At 36.5% G+C, this 19311-nt stretch overlaps 2 protein-coding genes across 4 annotated transcripts in view; both read left to right on the top strand.

Moving 5' to 3' along the window:
- The first annotated feature begins 1035 nt into the window (after positions 1–1035).
- LOC122831268 (putative C-type lectin domain family 20 member A) lies at positions 1036–7178 on the top strand. The gene is made up of 8 exons (XM_044117344.1): positions 1036–1120; positions 1632–1798; positions 2486–2558; positions 2952–3002; positions 4116–4514; positions 5675–6007; positions 6837–6925; positions 7009–7178. The coding sequence occupies exons 4-8, from the start codon at positions 2963–2965 to the stop codon at positions 7123–7125; spliced, it is 978 nt and encodes a 325-aa protein (XP_043973279.1). The 5' UTR covers positions 1036–1120; positions 1632–1798; positions 2486–2558; positions 2952–2962; the 3' UTR covers positions 7126–7178.
- Positions 7179–9500: 2322 nt separating this feature from the next.
- LOC122831267 (retinoic acid receptor beta-like) overlaps positions 9501–19311 on the top strand; it is a 28531-nt gene continuing 18720 nt past the window's right edge. The window contains exons 1-4 of one of the 3 annotated variants that reach the window (XM_044117342.1): positions 9501–9624; positions 11786–12010; positions 17537–17697; positions 18654–18795. In XM_044117342.1, the coding sequence (XP_043973277.1) occupies positions 11818–12010; positions 17537–17697; positions 18654–18795 (496 nt within the window). In that variant the 5' untranslated portion in view covers positions 9501–9624; positions 11786–11817. Of the gene's footprint in view, positions 9625–10733; positions 12011–17536; positions 17698–18653; positions 18796–19311 lie in introns of those variants that run through there. The other 2 variants (XM_044117343.1, XM_044117341.1) reach the window with 2 other exon arrangements.

Here is a 19311-nt window from a genome sequence, read left to right as displayed (position 1 = left end):
TCAAGTGTCTGACAACAAGGGCAGTACACTTGGATCTCCTAAGCAGCCTGGATGCAGATGCTTTCCTTATGGCCCTGAGACGATTTATTGCCAGAAGAGGAAAGCCTGCAGAGCTATGGTCTGACTGTGGGACCAATTTTAAGGGAGGAGACCGAGAACTCAGAGAAGCCTTTGCCAATATGTCAGAAACGCTACAGGAGCAGCTAGCCTCCCAGAAGATTAAGTTTCAGTTCAACCCCCCAGCAGCCCCACATTTTGGTGGAGTGTGGGAACGAGAGGTTCGTTCAGTGAAGGCAGCTCTCCGAAGCTGTGTGGGTTCCCAACCTCTTCAGGAGGAAGTACTTCTCACAGTTCTTCTGGAGGTGGAATCCATACTGAACTCAAAGCCTTTGGGCTATGTATCAACTGACGTGGCTGACGTTGACCCTGTGACCCCAAATAGTCTCCTCATGGGGCGGCCTGATGGATCCCTACCCCAGGTGGTCTACCCAGAGATAGAAAACCTCAGTCGAAGACGTTGGCGGCACTCACAGATTCTTGCTGATCACTTCTGGGCAAGGTTCATCAGAGAATACCTTCCTGGATTACAGACAAGACACAAATGGCAATCAAACCCTCCTGGACTTCTGCAGAATGCAATCGTTATGATTGTGGATCCCCAGCTGCCTCGCGCCTCATGGCCGATAGGTCATGTGGTCAAGATTCATCGTAGCGATGATGGACTCATCAGATCAGCGGACGTGAAAGTTAATGAACATGTCTACACTAGGCCAGTTGCTCGGTTGGTTGTTTTACCAGCTGTGCCAGCTGAAGAAAAGGACACTGAGAAGATCAGCCAGTCACCCCCCAAAACTTAGTAAAGCCTTTTATGTTTAGCAAATGTGTAACCACATTTGGGGGCGGCTGTATAAAAGGCTCTGACATTTCTGTATTTTATTTTGTAATATTGGTTTAGTTTACTCTAGGAAGTGACGTAAGCCTCAGTTTAGTGCTGCGCCACCGCTCAGGAAAGCAGTTTTATATACTTCCGGTTCAGTTTGCTGCATTCTCGACATGTGAGACCGCATTCTCGGTGTAGTTCTGATAAGTGATGCTCCGAGTGTTAAGTTGATGACAAAACGTAAGTTATCGCACCTAGCGTGCTGTTTGTTTACTCTAGATTCAGTCGTTATATGTGTAAGCTACGAGAGGACGGGTATGTGATGTTGCGGGGGCTCTGAGCGCTGGGAACTAAGTTGAGCCTGCTTAGTATTCATAGGTCTACCTTAAATACCATTTAACTGCATTTCGGTTGTATCTGTTGTTGTTTTCCGTTGAGTTATTGTGGCATTATTAAAGGCATGCGCTGCCAGCTGCCGCCATTGTGCAGGGATTTTATCCAGCCACAAGATGGCGCCAAAGTACATTTTATGTTCAACTGAGCCGAAGGGCTGTCTGTGTTCGTGTTTTATCATAGAGGCTGCGCCTAATAATGTAACCTTTATGTGAATTGAGTTACTTATATGTCGTGGATTTACATGCAAAGTGGAAAGTTAAGTTTATTCCTTATTGGATATTTATTTGAGTCTGTATTAGTTGAACCCCTGGTCCTGTAATATGCTAGCCTAATGGCAATTTATTTGTTATTACAGACTGCTGGCAACACTGAGCATCACGACAAATAAACCAGCTCACATCCAAAGTGAAGTTTGATCTCGTGTCCTCTTTCCTGTATCCTGACCGATACACCATCCTGTTGGCTACAAATACCTGAGAACCTATCCTAATTAACAACAACATTTTGTCTGAGAACTCAGAGGTAGAGTTTGATCGTAGGACCGAACGTTTTCCTCCATCTTTTATTTCAGTATTAATCAGTGATTAAGACACAAATGCATTTTATTCTGACAAGACAAATAACATTCACAGTTGGATTGAATCGAATAAAAGACCCCAGACACTGCAGTAAAAATTTCAGACTAAATACTTTTAACAACATGTACATTTAAAAATACATATTTTTAATTTCTTCTTCACAATGAAGTTTGTCATTTTTATTGCTTTTATTTACTATACATTTCAAATAGCTGTCAGTAATACATGTGGAAAGTAAATATTACTTTATGAACAAATTTACATTAAGTTCAGCAGTTTGCATATGAAACTGACTTTCCAGAGTTTGCAGTTTGCATTTGTTTCTCTTTATTAGCATAAAGTAAATATAAGGTAATAATGCAGCAGCATCAGTTCATTCAGAGAGTTTCCATTTGTAGTTCTGGTATTTATGTTTGTTTTTCAACTGCAATTCATTCTAACTAATTTAAATTACAAAAACAACATCAATTTAAACTTCCAACATAGAAATTATAAACAAATCTGAAGTTTAGTTTAGCGTTTTGCTTATGAAGAAAATGTTTCTTCATCCCTTTTGGTTAGTTATTAACTTTCTGTAATAATCTACAAGTCCTGCAAATGTTTAAAACTTTGCATATGAAAATTGTGTCAGTCAGAGAATGAAGGTCACAGTCAGCCCTGTGAATTCAGATATAAACGTCGTTTTGACATCCAGAAGCTGCATGGTGAGTATCTGATGTCTTATTTTATATACATTTCAAAGATTAGAGTAAATATTCTAACTCTTTTCTCATTCAACTACAATTTGACTGCAACAAAAAAGAAAAGATGAAGAAGAAAAATTTTATTTTATTATGCAATTTCAATCTGAATTATATGGAAAAACCATAATAGAAATAGATGAATAGAAGCTTTCACACTCCTTCTCAAGGAAACAACCTTTCTCTGGTTGTTTTGATCTGATTAATTGTTTTTATTTTATTTAATAGGCTGATTAGATCAGGACATTACAGCTAGAAATTTGATCATTTTTAGCTTCTTCCAGTGAAGGTAGAATAAACTTAAAGAAATTCATTTCCACAGAGGATGTAAAATGACATCGTAATTCTTGTTTGAAGAAAATTCAACAATGGATCACGGTTTCACTCTGAGGACTCTTCTGCTCTTCGGTAAGAACTTAAACTCAACGTGAATTTTAAGTTAAATCCCAGTGAGGTCAAATTAAAAGCTTTTTTGTTTTAGTAGTTGTTTTATTTTAATTAATTTTACTTATTTCTTTTATGGCTAAACTTCTGAAGTGCTTTTAGAAGTTTTTTTTTAGATTGTTTTTGTTTTTCAGTCACTGTTGTATCTTTTTGAATCTGGTATCTAAATCCTGCATTTTATAACTTTTATTTACATTTTTTTCCCTCATCGTTCTTTAAATCTACTTGTTCTTTAAATAAAATCTGATTGATTAATTTTTCAGGATATGTATGTTAGGCAATAACTTAGGTGTAAAATATATTAATGTGTAAAATTATTTTATTTTTTACATGAAACCATGAAATATATGTCTGTGTACCAGGGCCATTGTAGATATAAAAAGAAGTACATTTCCACCAAAACTCAGAAATATTGAGATTAATCTCTGACATTTAAAAAAAATCAAGGAAATTTCTGAGCTCCAAAAGTAGAGAATGTGTGAGAAAAAAGACCAAAAAAGACTAATTTCAAAAAGACCGTTTGTAACTGTTATATTAACATTTAGGGCTGGAATTTAAGGCTTTCACATCAGTCGATTTAATGATTGATTAGTTATTAGTTTTAAACGTGAAGTACTGCCAAACTGGTGGCGTGACATTTTGTGTTTTATCCAGTTTTAATTCCACACCATTTTTATTTTTAAGCACTTCTGAGGCACAGTGAAGAAACATTAAACTGCTGCTGCTCCAGTTACTTAACAGGTTGTTGCTAGGTAACCAAAGAATAGCTGAGTTGCTAGGTAACCAAAGAGCAGTCAGTTGATTCCACCAACCTTGCTTGAGAGTTTTAGTGGCTAAACTCTTTCCTCTGCCTTCATCTCCCAGAATTCTGTGCGGTTCTGGGCCGGCATTCAGTGAATATTTTATATATTGAATATTTAATATTCTATCAGACATATTATCAATTGATATCAATTCTATCATAATATATATTGTCATTGATTTGTTGCCCAGCCCTACTGGCTTTCAAATAAACTAACCCCTTTTTTCAAATATGCTGACGTAATTCAATGAACTATCGTCTCCGTCAACATCTAGGGTTTATGCTCAGTACCTTCTCACACGTACGGGAGTTTCACTACATCAACATGAGTAAGACCTGGGATGAAGCACGACAATACTGCCGAGAGAAATACACCGACCTCGCCAAGATTGAAAGCAACGAGGACATCAGCAGACTGAGCGCTCCTTTTTCCTACAGCTGGGTGTGGTTTGGACTCAGGGACGACCCAAAATCATGGAAAGACACAATGGGTTCTGACGCAAACTCCTGGAGATGGTCAACAACTGGAGAAACCGGACAGACAACTTACCACACGTGGAGTTTGGGTGAACCAAACTACGGAGGCGCAAACGAAACGTGTGTAGTGATGACCAGTACAGGACAGTGGGCTGACCGGACATGCAGCCTGCAGAAAAGCTTCATCTGCTTCACCAGTCAGTAAACGGTTTAATCCTTTAAAAATGTAACTTTTATTAAAAATATATATATTTTAGTTGAAACTCTCACGATGTGACAGTATGGTATGCAAAGCATATGTAAAAAATATTTAGCTTCTCTGCCTCTTTCCAGTCCTCACTGTGCTAATCAGAAGGCGGGTGAAAGTGGTGTCAATCAGCCTCTATGTGGCGCTGCCCATCCCTACGTCCCTCTCCCTAGCAGTATGTGCTGTGTATGCTAAGGCTAGTTAGCATGGTCACCGATGGCAGCAGACAAATGGTTTTCCAGCAACAGTAAGTTGCTTCTCCTCCATAAGCACATTTAGCAGCGGGTTCACAAGGATGATTAACAGCACTAAGACCCTCCTCCTGTCTCTGATTGCTTGTTTTTGGTTGGGAGCGATTCATTTCTTCAGACGACAATAGAAGCTCAGGAAGGTTATGAAGGAGATTGATCTTTTCACAGATTATCTGTCTCATATCAGAGTCACAACATGGTGACAGTTTAATAAATATTAACAAAACAAAAAAACAATTTTTAAAAAATAAAAGTCACAAAACGTGTGTAGCTATCCATCCATCCATCCATCCATTTTCTGAACACCCTTCGTCCCTAATGAGGTCGGGAGGGTTGCTGGTGCCCATCTCCAGCTGCGTCCTGGGCGAGAGGCGGGGTTCACCCTGGACAGATCGCCAGTCTGTCACAGACGTGTGTTGCTATGTGACTTTAAAATAAAAGTCACATAGCAACAATTCTTTAACTATGTAAATGTGATATTAGGCGACAGAACCTAAATAAATTTGCGTTTGGTTCATATGAGATCAGAAGTGGATTTCTAAAACAAAATGCTGATTTATTCCTGGATAGTTGAAACACAGCATGCGACCATAAATAAATAATGTGATCTGAGAATTTATGCGTAATCAAAGCAAATACGGTTAATAATACAGTCATTTTGAAATATAATTTCTCTTAGGTATAAATATATTTTACAAACTTTGTATTTATTACCTAGGATGGAATAGCTTTCAACAAATGAGCATTTTCCCCTTGGCATCAATAAAGTTTATTATGTTCTGTTCTATTCTAAATTGTAAAATGCTGAATACAATTTTGCTCTTAATCTGTTAACTTTAATTTACTTTTGTGGTCACAGAGAGAAGCAGGAAGGAATACGTTTACATTACAGCCCAGGAAACGTGGAGCTCTGCTCTGACGTACTGCAGAACGCACCACACCGACCTGGCGATGATCGAGAACGAGGCCGAAAACACCGAAGCCCGAAATGCAAACCCAACAACCAGCGAGGTTTGGATCGGTCTGTACCGAGTGCCCTGGATTTGGGCCGACGGGAGCCAAACTCTCTTCCGACCGTGGCACTTCTCCCTGAATAATGATGCCGGTAAACAGCACTGTGGAACTGAAAACAACGTCCACCAGTGGGCTGACGAAGACTGCAGTGTCAGGAGACCCTTCATCTGCCATCGAGGTGACTGATCAGTAGGAACTGATTGTATCGACAATAAATCAATAACAATATTGTAACACTACGATGTCAATTAAATCGGTGTTACCATCGCATAAGAGGTCGTGGGTGGAGAAAAAGCAGAACACTGAGAGGGAATAGCGTAGCTGTCCAGACTTTCATTAAACCTCCATTTGAACAGAACAGAACCCATCTCGATCACACCTAAAAATAACCAACGAAGAAGAAAGAAACGGCTCCTCTTAAAGGCACAGCACAATTCCTGAGCTATGGATCAGCTGCAGTAACTGATCTTGTATGTAACCACATTAATTCCAAAAGGAAAAATAAATCAATAACAATATAGATCGCTACAGACACGTGATCAGAATCAACAGATGATACATCTGATATTATATTTAATTTGTAACATACAGAACCTCTCACAACAAACCTATAAATGTTGGTGGGGTCAACCGACTCGCTCGCTCTTTGGTTACCTAGCAACAACCTGCTGGATAAGAAGAAGTTTCAAATTCCCTCCCAACTGGGGTTACCTAGCAACAGCCTGCTGAGTGACTGACGCAGTAGTAGTTTAGTGTTTCGCCACTGTGTCTGATATCTGCTTAAAAATAATTTTAAAAAACAACGACATGGAGTGAAAACTGAATCAAACAGGAAGCCATGCTACCAGTTTAGAAGTATTTAAGATATTTAAAACAAAAACCTGGTCAATAATGATCATTCTCAACTGATTTTAAACGCTTATATCGTGATATATTTTTCAGCCATTTTGTCCAGAGTATGTTGAACATCTACGGTAATCAGTTTGTTATTCTGATGTTCTGTTCAGTTTTGAAGAAGTTGACGACTGTGAGGATAAAGTTTGTGACTGACATTGACTGGTCTGATCCAGCTGTCAACTCCCAGATCTTGCAGCAGGTAAAAATACTTTCCTGACTCCGTAGTACATATAAATATTGAAAATTTATTAAATTGGAAATATTTTATTATTTATTATTCAGCTTGGTGCCTTGCTAACCCATCGGGGATGGACCGACTTCAGAGTGCGATGGAAGAATCTGCCAAGCAAAACCCACAAAGAGAAATGTGCAAAATCTGAGTGTAAATCACAAGTTTAATACTGAATGTTTTAATTTCATACACCGGCATATTTAGGCCTTAGAAAAAAAGGAGGAGTAAATTTCTGGTAAAAAAAAAAAAAGACTAGAATATTCTAGAAAAAAATAGGAAATTTTAACATTTTTGTTTGATCTCAGGAAATAATCTAGAGAAAAACTCAGAAAATTTCAGTAAGTTGTAAATTTTCAGCTTTTGAAACTGAGATTTCCTCTTTTTTTTCCTCAAAAAAGTCAGAAATTAATTTCAAATTTGAGTTTTTTTTCTATCAACTTTTCAAGCTCAAGAATTTCTTTATTTTTTCTACAAAATTCTACATTTGTACAAAGAAAATGTTTCCAAATCAGTTTCTTTCAATAGAAAGTTTATGAAACTTTAACAAAAAACTGCAGGTGTGTGTCTGAGTGTGGTGAATTTTTGGTTAAAACTTGTTTGTTTTTCATTCAATGGGTGGAAAATCCAGAAATTTTACTCAAAAATAAAATTACTCAAGTAAAAGTAAAAAGTGCAGAGTAGTAAAAATACTGTAAATGTAAATAGTAAATGTACTTTCTACCCAACTCTGGTTGGAGGTACTGCATTGTTATTGATGTTATTCCTTTTTTAATGTAGAGCAATGAACCAGTGAGATCAGGTTTGGTTAACAACCATTTAACGGTCCGATAAATCCTTTAAGAAATAAAACCCAACTTCAAAGAGGAGTTCAACTCCCAAAGAGCCTCTTTTAAACCAGTTACATCCCCGTCATGCAGTGAGACAGTAAAAATAAGGAGATATATAGCACTAATAAATAACTCCACCATGGTGCCAAGCCCCAAGTTAAGGTTTACAACAAGTAGTAAAAAGAAAAACGAAGCAAAAGGAAGGTTAGGAATCTGTTAAGTGGGGTATAAATGACCAACAAGGTGCCATTTGGTACGTTGATGAGTTTGGACAAAATGCTGGGAACACAGAAATGGACATAATGAGTTTTATTTAGAAGGTTGGAAAGAGTTCAAAGTTAAACGGACTGAGTTCAAAACCTCTGCTAGTCATGCTGTTCATGCAAAAATAAAAACCAAAGGATAGGAGTCATTATGTGAATAAACAAATGAAAGCTTTCTGGAGTCATGTTTGCAGAAGTTGGATTTTTAGCCATTTCATTTTCAGTTTGATTGCATAAAGTTTAGTCAGAGATCAAAAATGTAAAACTGTGTCCAGTAAAAGCTGTAAATATGCTTCATTTGGCACATCTTTTTCAAACGTAAAGGTAAAATGACATAAGCACACATGGACTGAAAATGGTTATTGCCAAAACCAAAAAACTATTAAATAATCAGGCTTTTAATATTTATTATCTAAAATAACAATCATACAACCTTTCTAACCTTAGGCCTTGTTGCTGACATGTGTTATACAAACATACACCCTATGCATTAGTGAGAGAAAGTGCAGGGATTTGTTGATTTTGCATGAATTTCCACAGTAATTTAATTTGGCAGGAAACAAAAAAATAATTGATTTGATTGATGAAATAATCAAATATAACGACACTGTTACCTTAATGGTTCTATTTATTTGTCCCTTTAGAGTCTAGAGGGCCACATAAAAAGCTGCAGCGGGCCAGATTTGGCCCCCGAGCCTCGAGTTTGACACTTTCAAATTGCATCATCTCTCAATCTAAAACACACAGATGATCCACTTATCAAACTCAGCAGAAAAGACAGAATTATTGCAGTAAGAAACGGTAATATTTGGGGGAATGACGTAATAAAAATGTGATTAATGGGACAGAAGACCTGAAGAGGAGCTGGGGGAGGATGAAGATGAGGAAAGAAAGAAGAGGAGGGAAACAGCGAGCTGGGAGGGAGGTCCATCAGCAGCAGCAGGCTGCAGGAATGTTTCACATGCCTGTCCTCTGCATGACCTCGCCTCCCTGGAGTGTGGGAGATACTGGGAGTAATTAGCCTCTTTTAACATTGGAGCTGGGCTGCCTTTCTGCCTCAATGGGGTTAGCAGTGGCATTGAAGGAGATCAAGTGTATAATTTCAAACAAAGTAACTTTAGCTTTCATTCTGGGCGATGCAGACGATGCATATGCAGATTCCACTTGTGCGTTTTTGTTTGTTTCGGTAGTTTTCTGTTATTTAAGAAAGAAAAAGGCTTAAATTAATTTAAAGCAGAGGAGATTTCCTCCCCCACCCGCAGAGCCATCTTGCTGCTGACCTACTTTGTCTTCTGCTAGATTTAATTATGATCTCTCAAACTGAAAATATTTCTCACTTAAAGTCAAGGATCAAGAATTCAGACAGACAGAAATGAAGAAAAACTGGCCCTGAACTGCATCGATTTTTGTAAAAAAAAAAAAAAAAAAAAAGGCCACAGCAACTTGGTTCTAATCTCAAAATGTCAATACAGGAAACAGAGTTACCAGCTTTACTTTAGTACTTTCTTTTTAAAACCCAGTTTATTTTATTTAAGGGTAAAACTCTAAAACCCACCAGTACAACAAGACTTCACAGGTAATATGTTGAATATTTTTACATCAAAATAATTGTCCATTTAGCTCATATTCTGTAAAAAAAAAAAGAAATTTTATCTTTTGTATTTCAAAAATAAGCCCTCTATACGTTTTACCCTTTAAAATGTGGAGAAAAACCAAACAGATTAACTGTGATAAACTACATAGAAATGTTTTAATAAGAATGGACACTAGATTGTATGTTAATTTCTTACATGTGATCAAATTAAGTTTGTCAGACGTAATTTATTTACATCTGTTTAACAACTTAATAAACTTTATGTATTCACATGGATAAACTTAATTTGATTACTTGTAACAAATTAACAAGTTTTTTTTACAGTTTAATCATCTGTTTTCTTTTTTCAGTGTAATCTATGGTATCCTGTTTTATTTAATATCAAACTATTATGGTAATCTTAGATCTAGAAGCTCTGTAACTTTATTTTCTTGCAGTGACCGTTCCTTTAAGAAACATTGAATGTAAACAACCCTAAAACAGCTGCGTAATTATTTTGTATCTTGCCAATAAAGAAATTTTAAAGTTAACTACGTAAAATCTGACATTTACTTACATTTTTTATAGGAAACCACAGAATAATTAAAAGGTTCTGCCCAGAATTTGTACTGAGAGCAAGTAGCAAGAACAGAACGCCGTGTTTATTTTTAGCATTGATGCTAACCCAACCGGTGGCTAACGGTTAGCAACCGTTTTATAACGGTTAAATCACCAATTAAATAACTAATTTAATGCACAATTATCAAGCGTTTTTTGTAAAGTGTTCCATTCGTTTTTATGCTAAGCTAATTGTAAGCATATATTTCAAGCAGGATGTTAATAACACCAAGAGGTAGTCATTTTTAAGAGAGTTTGCAGCATATCCTAAAGCAATTTATGATTTTATGAACGTGTACTTTTCCTGTTTGTGCTAAATACGTTCAAATAGAAAACCAAAGAGGAATAAAACAGTGGATTTTAAAGTAAAGTATCTTTTAAATCAGACATTATACACAGAAAACGTTTACATATTGTCAACATATCTTTAATATAAAATTGTAAAATGTATCCAACGTCTCTTTTTGTTTTTGTTTTGTAATTTCCAAAGTGTTTACTGACAAGAAAAGTAAAGATACAATCTTTGATTAAAAACTTCACTGTAACATTGATAGTTTAAGTTTTTCTGGAAGTTAATTTCACACACAGTCATTACATCTTATTTAAGAACTCTCTGCACAATCAAATCACATAAATTTAAACTGAATAAAGCTTGCCGCATTTAATCTGGCAGATATATAACCTAAAACACTCGTTTTAATTGTCCCTTGTTTTTGTTTAAGATGTGAAACAAAGCCAACAGATGGATTTTATGATTATTTAAAATATTTTTTCTCTAAAGGACTTATATTTATTTGTTTATTAACAAAATGAATAAAAAATATGCTTCAATAAACTTCATTTTAACTCAAATGTCCTGCTTTTGCGGTCAACTCCAACTCACCTGTTCCTAATTACAGCTAAAACATGGCAAACATAAACAGCTGCATTATGGGTAATGTAGGCATCTGGTTTCCCCTCGATTATCTTGTTGTTGTCGATGTAAAACAATTCAGAGACGAATGTTTTGAAATATGTTCGACGTAAATGGAGGGTTTTGATGTTTTCCCACACTGCACTGGTTTGTGGAGGTTTGGTACTGGTTTCCAGAGCCGGTGATGATGTCACACCGAGGCTGGGTCATGTGAAGGGCAGCAGCGGAGGAGGTTCACGGAGAGTTCAGCTGCATACATTAGGTAATAGCATCGCACGCCGTGACATAACTAGTGCGAAGCAGGTTGAGTTGAGACATTTATCAATAAAAAAAAGCGGAGATAAGATTAAAAAGTCGTTCGGCAAACTTTGTTATGCAAAACAACCAGTAGACCTGGATGCGCGGAAGCGCCTGGACTCCAGTGCTCACGCTGCGCGCCAATACGCACAGTTTATGAGGAAATTAAAGGTCTGTTCCGGCGCACACGCCCCTCATAGTGCGATGCTCCTGCTGCATGGTCTGCGCCTCAACAACCGGCTGTAAACCATAAACCTGCGGAAAGCAACTGAAAGTCGTTACTAACAGGAAGGACTCTGTTTTCTTCTTCTTCCTCCTCCTCTTCTTCATGAGGAGAGCATCTTCTCCAGCAGGACTCCGCTAAGGTCATGTTTGACTTCATGGAATTCCAGATTTTCGGTCCGGGAGAAATCATGGACTTCTACTCGACTTCCAGCCCCGGCTGCGCGCTGCAGGACCTGGATCTGGACCTGGACCCGGATCGGGACCAAGACCGGGATCTGGCAGCTTTCTTCCCGGAGCTGATCGAGTCGGACTGGCCGGATCATCGGTGCTCGCAGTGTAGGTCTAAACACACACACACACACGCGCACACACACCCACACACACACACACAAAACGAGTAATAAAATAATTTATGTGTTTTTCTGATGCATATATATTAGAAAATCGGTGCTGCTTCTTTGCTGTACCGATTATTCTTTCCATGCATCAGACTGCGCTGAAAGGGCCTGCATGTCATTACAAAATAATTATAATAATGATTATTTAAAAACACTACATGAAAGTAAAATGTGGCATGTTGATTTATTTATTTTGATTGAAAAATTATTTTTTAACGATATATTTTGGTATAAATGGAAAAAAGTGTATATAATGGTTGCACAGGTCTTCTCTTTGTTGGTTCATATTTTTATTTGCATGCCAAATTTACAGCAGTTGTTGTTTTTTAATATTAATTCCTCCTTTATTTTTACAAAAATAGTCAAAAATAACGTTGTGAATAGGGCTTTTTGTATAAAACAGTAATTTTATATGAAGTGATTTTAAAAACAGATGAAGCAAACAATACCAATTTTATTAATTATTATCTCTTTGTAAAGCTTCTCTTCTATGCAAGTTATTGCCTAAAGCAGTTCATAGTCTGTTAATTTAAAATAAAATAATATAATATAATCCTATTTTTCAAAAGTTGGTAAAAAAAAAAAAATTGAAATTGCGAAATTTTATTCAAAAATGCAGCTAAACACATAAAGACAGTAAGAAAATTTGTTTTAAAAGTTCAACCAATCATAATTGGTTGAACTTTAGGGTTAGGGTTCATGCTACCAAACTGGTTAGCATAAAAATATTTTAGTAGTGTAAGAGTTTAAGAGTTTAAGATGTTTAATTTAATTGTGTTTTTATAAGTGAATGAGTGAAGCTTTGTGTGTTTTTAGTGAATTTGTCTTATAAATTTATTTAAACTCAAAGAAAACTAAATCTTCCTAGATTATCATCTGTTAGAACCAGTTAATTTTTATTGTACACTGGAGTAGAAAATGTTATGTAATAATACAAACTGGGCTGGAACCAACGATTATTTTCGTTATCAATTAATCTGTTGATCTAACGATTAATCGGATTTAAAGTGGCACATTCTGCAGATTTTCTTTATACATCATTAGAAACGTACTTAAGGTTGTAAATTAACAAATAATTCCTTTTATAAAATAAGAAAACAGGATTTCCTTAGTGAATGTTTGATTGTAGCAAAGGATGCAGCAAAAATAAATACAGTGTATGGTTGATCTGTTTACATTTTCTTTTCAATTAACCAATTAATTATTCAACTGCAGTTCTGAATTTTGCAGAATTTGATCCAGGTGAAACTGCTTGAGGAGTTCTGGTTAGAAGATTTTTACAGAAAAACGTATTTTCTTCATCATAAATGAAAAATTTAAACATATTTTTTGTTCTGTTTTGTTATTTTCTCCTCAATGTGTTTTATTCTTCCAAAAAACTTTTTTTTTAGTCTATATATTCCAGTTACTGACTAACCGATTACTAAATTAGTAGGTGATTATTTCAGTAATCGATTAATCGTGATTAATTTGATTAATCGATTCAGCCTTGGTGTGTAACAAACCACTGACTGTGTGTTGTGGAATAAATTAGCGTTCAGAAGTATTACTGCAGCAGCTTTAAAGTCCAGTTCGGACCCAGAGTGAGGTTTCACCCGCGGTCCGGTCGTTATCTGGTCACTGGGAGGCCTGTCAGAGTGTGAACGCGGGGCAGCACCGGTCCGTGTGGCGGTCTGCGTTTGGGTCGGGGCAGAGCCGGTCAGCTGGGGGTCACCAGCGGGTTCACGGGACGGTCACTGGCTCAGGAGGTGAGAGGAGAGACAGACTGCTTTCCAGTGAAGGTGGAAGTGGAGAACCAGTTCAGCACCAGTTCAGAAAGCATCAACTGTGCAGATCCCAACTGGGAGTAAAATCCAAATGTGTGACACGGTTACTGTCTGGTTTCATAAATCAGGAAGTAAAGATCCACTGAGCTTTAAATGGTGCGAAGATTAACTTTTAGAAATTCAAAAATATTGTAAAATAATAACTACATTTTTAAAAATATTTCCAATAATTTTTACATTTCACTCTATTTTACAATTTTTTTTACCAAAATATTTAATTCAGATTTTCCATTTTGAAAATGCAGTCATGTACCATTCTGAACAAAACTCTCTTATAGTTACTAACTATATGAGAGTAATTATTCCCTCTCATATTTTACATCATTTTAGATATATTTTAAATGTAGATTTATTATTTTTACTTTTAATGTTGAGTAAAGAAATCACAGCTTTCTTTGAATCCTGGTCAGAATGATCAATTAAAAAATACATAAGTAAATAAAACACTCTTTACATAAAAACAGGTTTAAATGTTCATAAATCAGAATGATAGACTAAATATTCAATACTTCAACAAGAAACGTAGGATAAATAGTTTGTATAAATAAATTAACTCGATTTGATTTGATTAACAGTTTAATGACTGAGATCAGGAAGTATTTTATTAAATATTATACTATAGAGCCATTTTCTTATTATTCTATTATAAAAGATGTTTTACTTTGATACAAATATTAAAGCAACATTTTGAGGAAAACTAATATTTATTTCTTTATTTTAAGATAGTGTATTACACAAATATTGTATATTTTCCCATTTTGATTTCTGGTTATTTTGTTCAAAGTTTATCATTTTAATTGCTGAATTATGTTTTTAAATTGAACATAATTTATTTATTATTAAGCAGGTCTAAAAACTAAAACAGTTGTATTTTGGTTTTGAGGTTATTTAGCATGATATAAAACGTTTTTAAAACTAGGTCTTAAAAATACGAACATAAAAAAACTAAAATAAATCAGCAACGCTCAGCCTGGTGGGGTCACAAGTAAAACCTGGTGGCCCGCCAGGCTTATAAAACTCCAGAGGTAACCCTGCCACAGATTAAATTAATAATGTGACTCTTAACGTGAGTGAAGTTAAAGATAAATCACCAAATCTGATCAATAAAAGACAATAATCAGTGAGGCTGATCAGAAAGTAAGACTTTATGTTTGACGTAAAAACATTTTTGTCAGCATATTGTATGTATGTAGCTCTGTAAGTACACTGCAAAAACACAAACTCTTACCAGTTTTTGTTTAGTTTCTAGTGCAAATACTTCAATTCACTTCAAATAAGGCAAAACTAAATTACAAGTAACTTTTCAGCAACACACAGCAGCTTGTTTTACGTCAATAATTCATTAATATTAATAATAATTAATAACATAATTCATTAATATTGAGTTCTGGTTCCACTGCAGATTGTTTCACTTATAGTATAGGACAAATGTTTTGTCATAAATAAAATAATCTGCCAATAGAACTTTTTCATCAGTATTCAGGAACAAAGTACTTAAAACTATCTCCTGTATCTTTCTGTTACTTTGTTTTACTTCAAGCCTGCTGACATATTTGCACTAAAAACTCGACCAAAATCACTTGGTAGGATTTTGTGTTTTTGCAGTTTCTGTTTTGCCTTTGAACAAAATCCCAGAGATTATTTACCAAAGTTCACGCAGCAGCACCTATTCCAGGCCGGGGGTGATTGTTTACCTCCCTCCCCAGATCAAACCCCCCCACGCTGCCTTCATCCTCCTCCTCATCATCAGTCAGCGCGGCCCGTGGCGTGCTCCGGTATTCTTCTGCGTTGGGGAAACCGTCGGCCCGATGGGGGTTTCCTCATCTGACCCGCCGACTGCAGGTTCAGTCAGAGGCCGCGGGTTCAAGGGGACGGAGATGAGCAATTTTTCTCATTCTGTCTCCCTTTTCAGAGGATCTTTTCTTAGTTTTCTGTTGAGGAACGGTGCAGAGAAGGCGATCAGAAAGCAGCGGACAGGTCAACCCAAACGAGCCCCGCTGGAGGAGATCAATTCAGGAAAATCAGGAGGGATGAGAGTTTTGATTGGACGAGGAAGATGCCTGCACTGCAAAAACACAAAATCCTACCAAGAATTTTTGAGCTGGTTTCCAGAGCAAATATGTTAGTTCACTTAAAATAAGAAAATTAATTTACAAGTTACTTTTCAGCAAGACATAAGACCTTGTGTATAAATAAATGATTATTTTTTGTTCAGAATAAATAAAATGACTCACAGCTGCTGCTTTGTGACTCTTTAAGTGAATCTTCTATGGTGACAGAGTTCTCACTCTGCTAGGTTTTTCAAAGTCCCACTTTATGGTTTTCTTTTGCTTTGTGTGCCAGACAAATAGCTCCACATTTAACGAGTTCAAGCTGCTCGAGAGGCTTAGTGGGGCAGGAATGTCTAATTCTGTCGCTGCTTCAGGATTAGAGATAAACACTGATGAGATTAGTGCAGATTATAATCCTCCTGCCATGATAGGTAAACAAACTGGAATGTGTCTTTATTTTGTTTAGACAAAAGACAGAAGCAGTGCGTCTGAAAATAAGCACACCCCATGAACTGTAGACTACCAGTTAACAATATTAGTAAATTAATTGATAATTATTTCAATAATCGATTAATCACGATTAATCATTACAGCCCCAAGTAGAAGAATAGAATAGAAATATCCTTTATTGTCCCACAGTGGGAAATTTCTGTGTAAATAATCTCACACGATTTAACAGAATATATAATAAAAATATTTTACAGTAAGGGCAAAAATTCCACATAAATACCAAGTAATTATAAAAACCAGTTCATGTCCAGAGAAAAGTGCAACTGAGCTGATTAGTTAAAGAATATACAAACTATTTACAGTTAATGACAATAAAAAACTGCAGCAGGAAAGTTGTACAGATACCAGAGTGGATGTGAAACATAATGTCTGAAAATAACCTGTAAAAACAAAAAGTCGCTTTGTATGTAATCAGGATGAATCGATGATCAATTATTGAAATTTCCGTGAACCAAAAAATAATGCAATTTGCTGAGAGAACAACACATTCAGAGCAGCGATTAAGTCAAATCTGTACAAAATATACATACATTGTATATTTAAGATAAAAAAACAACATTTTTTGTAAATTTGTTTAACCCATAACTCCTAAAGTGACGTAGTTTTGGCTTCTTCTGGTTCCTATTCGGTAAAACAAATCTCCGATTAATTGTTAAAATATTTGATTAATCGATTACTAAACTAATCGTTAGTTGTTTTTCTGTGTAATACCACTTTGCACATCCTACCAGAAATCTTTCTAAAGTAAATCCTAAAGGTCCTGGTGAACTTTGACCTCAGGTTTTGTCTCCCTGCTGAAAGATTCTTATCTTATCTTTGTTTTTCTTCTTGTGTGAATCAACATTATTGGGTTTTTCGTCATTTGCTCTTTCCTTTGGTTTGTTATTTTGCTTGTATTTCCTTTTAATTCTTGTAAAGCCCTTTTTATTGCCTTGTTGCTGGAAATGTGCTGCATAAATAAAATTACGTTTAGCTTTACCTCTGTGTTTTTGAGGTTTGTGTGTATGAGGTTTGTTCTGCTGAGGATCCCGGTCTCTTCAGGAGGGTCGTTAAGGAATTACTCTGTGTGTTTCACAGCAGTGGAAAGCCAGAGCTCCAGCTCCAGCTCCAGTTTGGACGACCTGTTTGCCAGTCCGCCCTCCCCTCCTCCGCCCCCACGCACCTACAAGCCCTGCTTTGTGTGTCAGGATAAATCATCGGGCTACCACTATGGAGTCAGCGCCTGCGAGGGCTGCAAGGTAGAGCTTCGTTCATTCATTCAACAGCTTCACTTTAACAAGAGTATCATTTGGATGTGGTCCAGTCAAAGCACAGACCTGCATCTGGTTGAAAATCTGCAGGATGATCTGTGGACCGGAGGCACGAATGTCCAGACAGATCTGCAGCGTTTTTCCAAAAGTTTGCTAATTTTGTCAAGATTTCAGTTCAGCTGCACAAGTTGCAGGTCACACTGCAAATCATGGTCCTCATTTTTATGCAAATCTTACATTTTGCACATTTTTATTCCATTTGGTTCTAAACTGCTTCTAAAAACAAATCAAGCACCTAAAACAACACTCAGCTGTTTTCTGGCAGTAAGTTAAGGATTTTTGGAGTCTGGAAAATGGACCATTTCAAAAACCTCCCTAATGTTGAGCTACAAAAGAACTGCACCGTTACCTAGCAACCCCAGCGGAATTCCACCTGTCACCTAGCAACCCAAACTGATCTCCAGCACATCTGGTCAGCTGGTTTTACTGACCAGTAATGGCTACTGGAGAAGACAAATGTTTTGTGTTGACTTGTCATTCAGAAACCACTTGCTCCATTCTTGTTGGTTGTGCAGGAGGCTCCACTTCTGCTTTTCAAAGATGCATGTTCAGGGTCTAACAGCAACTTATTTGGATTTAAAGTGACAAGAGCCCCTAAAACAGTTCATTCTGACAAGATCTCAAAATATGAGGACCAAACAGACTAAAATCTCTTTATCTAAGATTGATTCTGTGCAAAGAAAGTAATGAACATATTTTGTACACTTCATAGAGCTATCCTAACTTGTTCAATGCAGCATAACAGGTCACATTTAAACCACCTGCCATAAGGTGAGTGGACGTTTTGTTCCACTGTAAATTAAACCTTTAGGAATTTGAAGTTCCCACAAGACAACAAATCTAATTTTCCTTTGACTGAGATAATCTGTTGTGTGTCTCTGCAGGGTTTCTTCCGCCGCAGCGTGCAGAAAAACATGGCGTACACCTGCCACCGTGACAGAAACTGCATCATCAACAAGATCACCAGGAACCGCTGCCAGTACTGCCGCCTGCAGAAGTGCTTCGCCGTGGGAATGTCCAAAGAGTGTAAGTGTTGGTTTTACTCTGATTCAGCAGAAAGCCCTTTAAGAGACGCACTGGGGAAAAATAACCCGCAATTCAGGTGTTAAAACCATGATTTGAAGAATAAATGTACATTATAATGTATTCCTCTCATTCCTTTCATGACAGGTACACTTAAGGCTGATAAAAAATACTTTATTGGATTAAACTAAATGTTTTCTTAACATCCAAACTGCAGCCAATCAACCAACAACTCAAGCTGATTCAGGCAGAGAGCAGCTAGAAAAAGCCCTGAAATTTTGAGATTAATCTCAAAAATCTTTTTAGGGTGTGACGATTTCGAAACTCAGAGCTTTCCATTATTTTGTAGAAAATTTCTGAGATTAATTTCATAATTTCAGAGTTTTTTTCCAGCAAATATTTGACTTCACAAACTCAGAAATGTTTTTCTACAAAATTTCTGATATTAAAACAATAAAAATTCTTATTTTGAAAGTCAAATATTTGCTAAAAAAACCCCTGAAATTTTGTTTCTTTTTC

Source organism: Gambusia affinis, linkage group LG05 (genome assembly GCF_019740435.1).
Source record: "Gambusia affinis linkage group LG05, SWU_Gaff_1.0, whole genome shotgun sequence".
NCBI classification, from domain to species: Eukaryota; Metazoa; Chordata; class Actinopteri; order Cyprinodontiformes; family Poeciliidae; genus Gambusia; species Gambusia affinis.
This window is presented reverse-complemented; position numbering and strand designations above follow the sequence as displayed.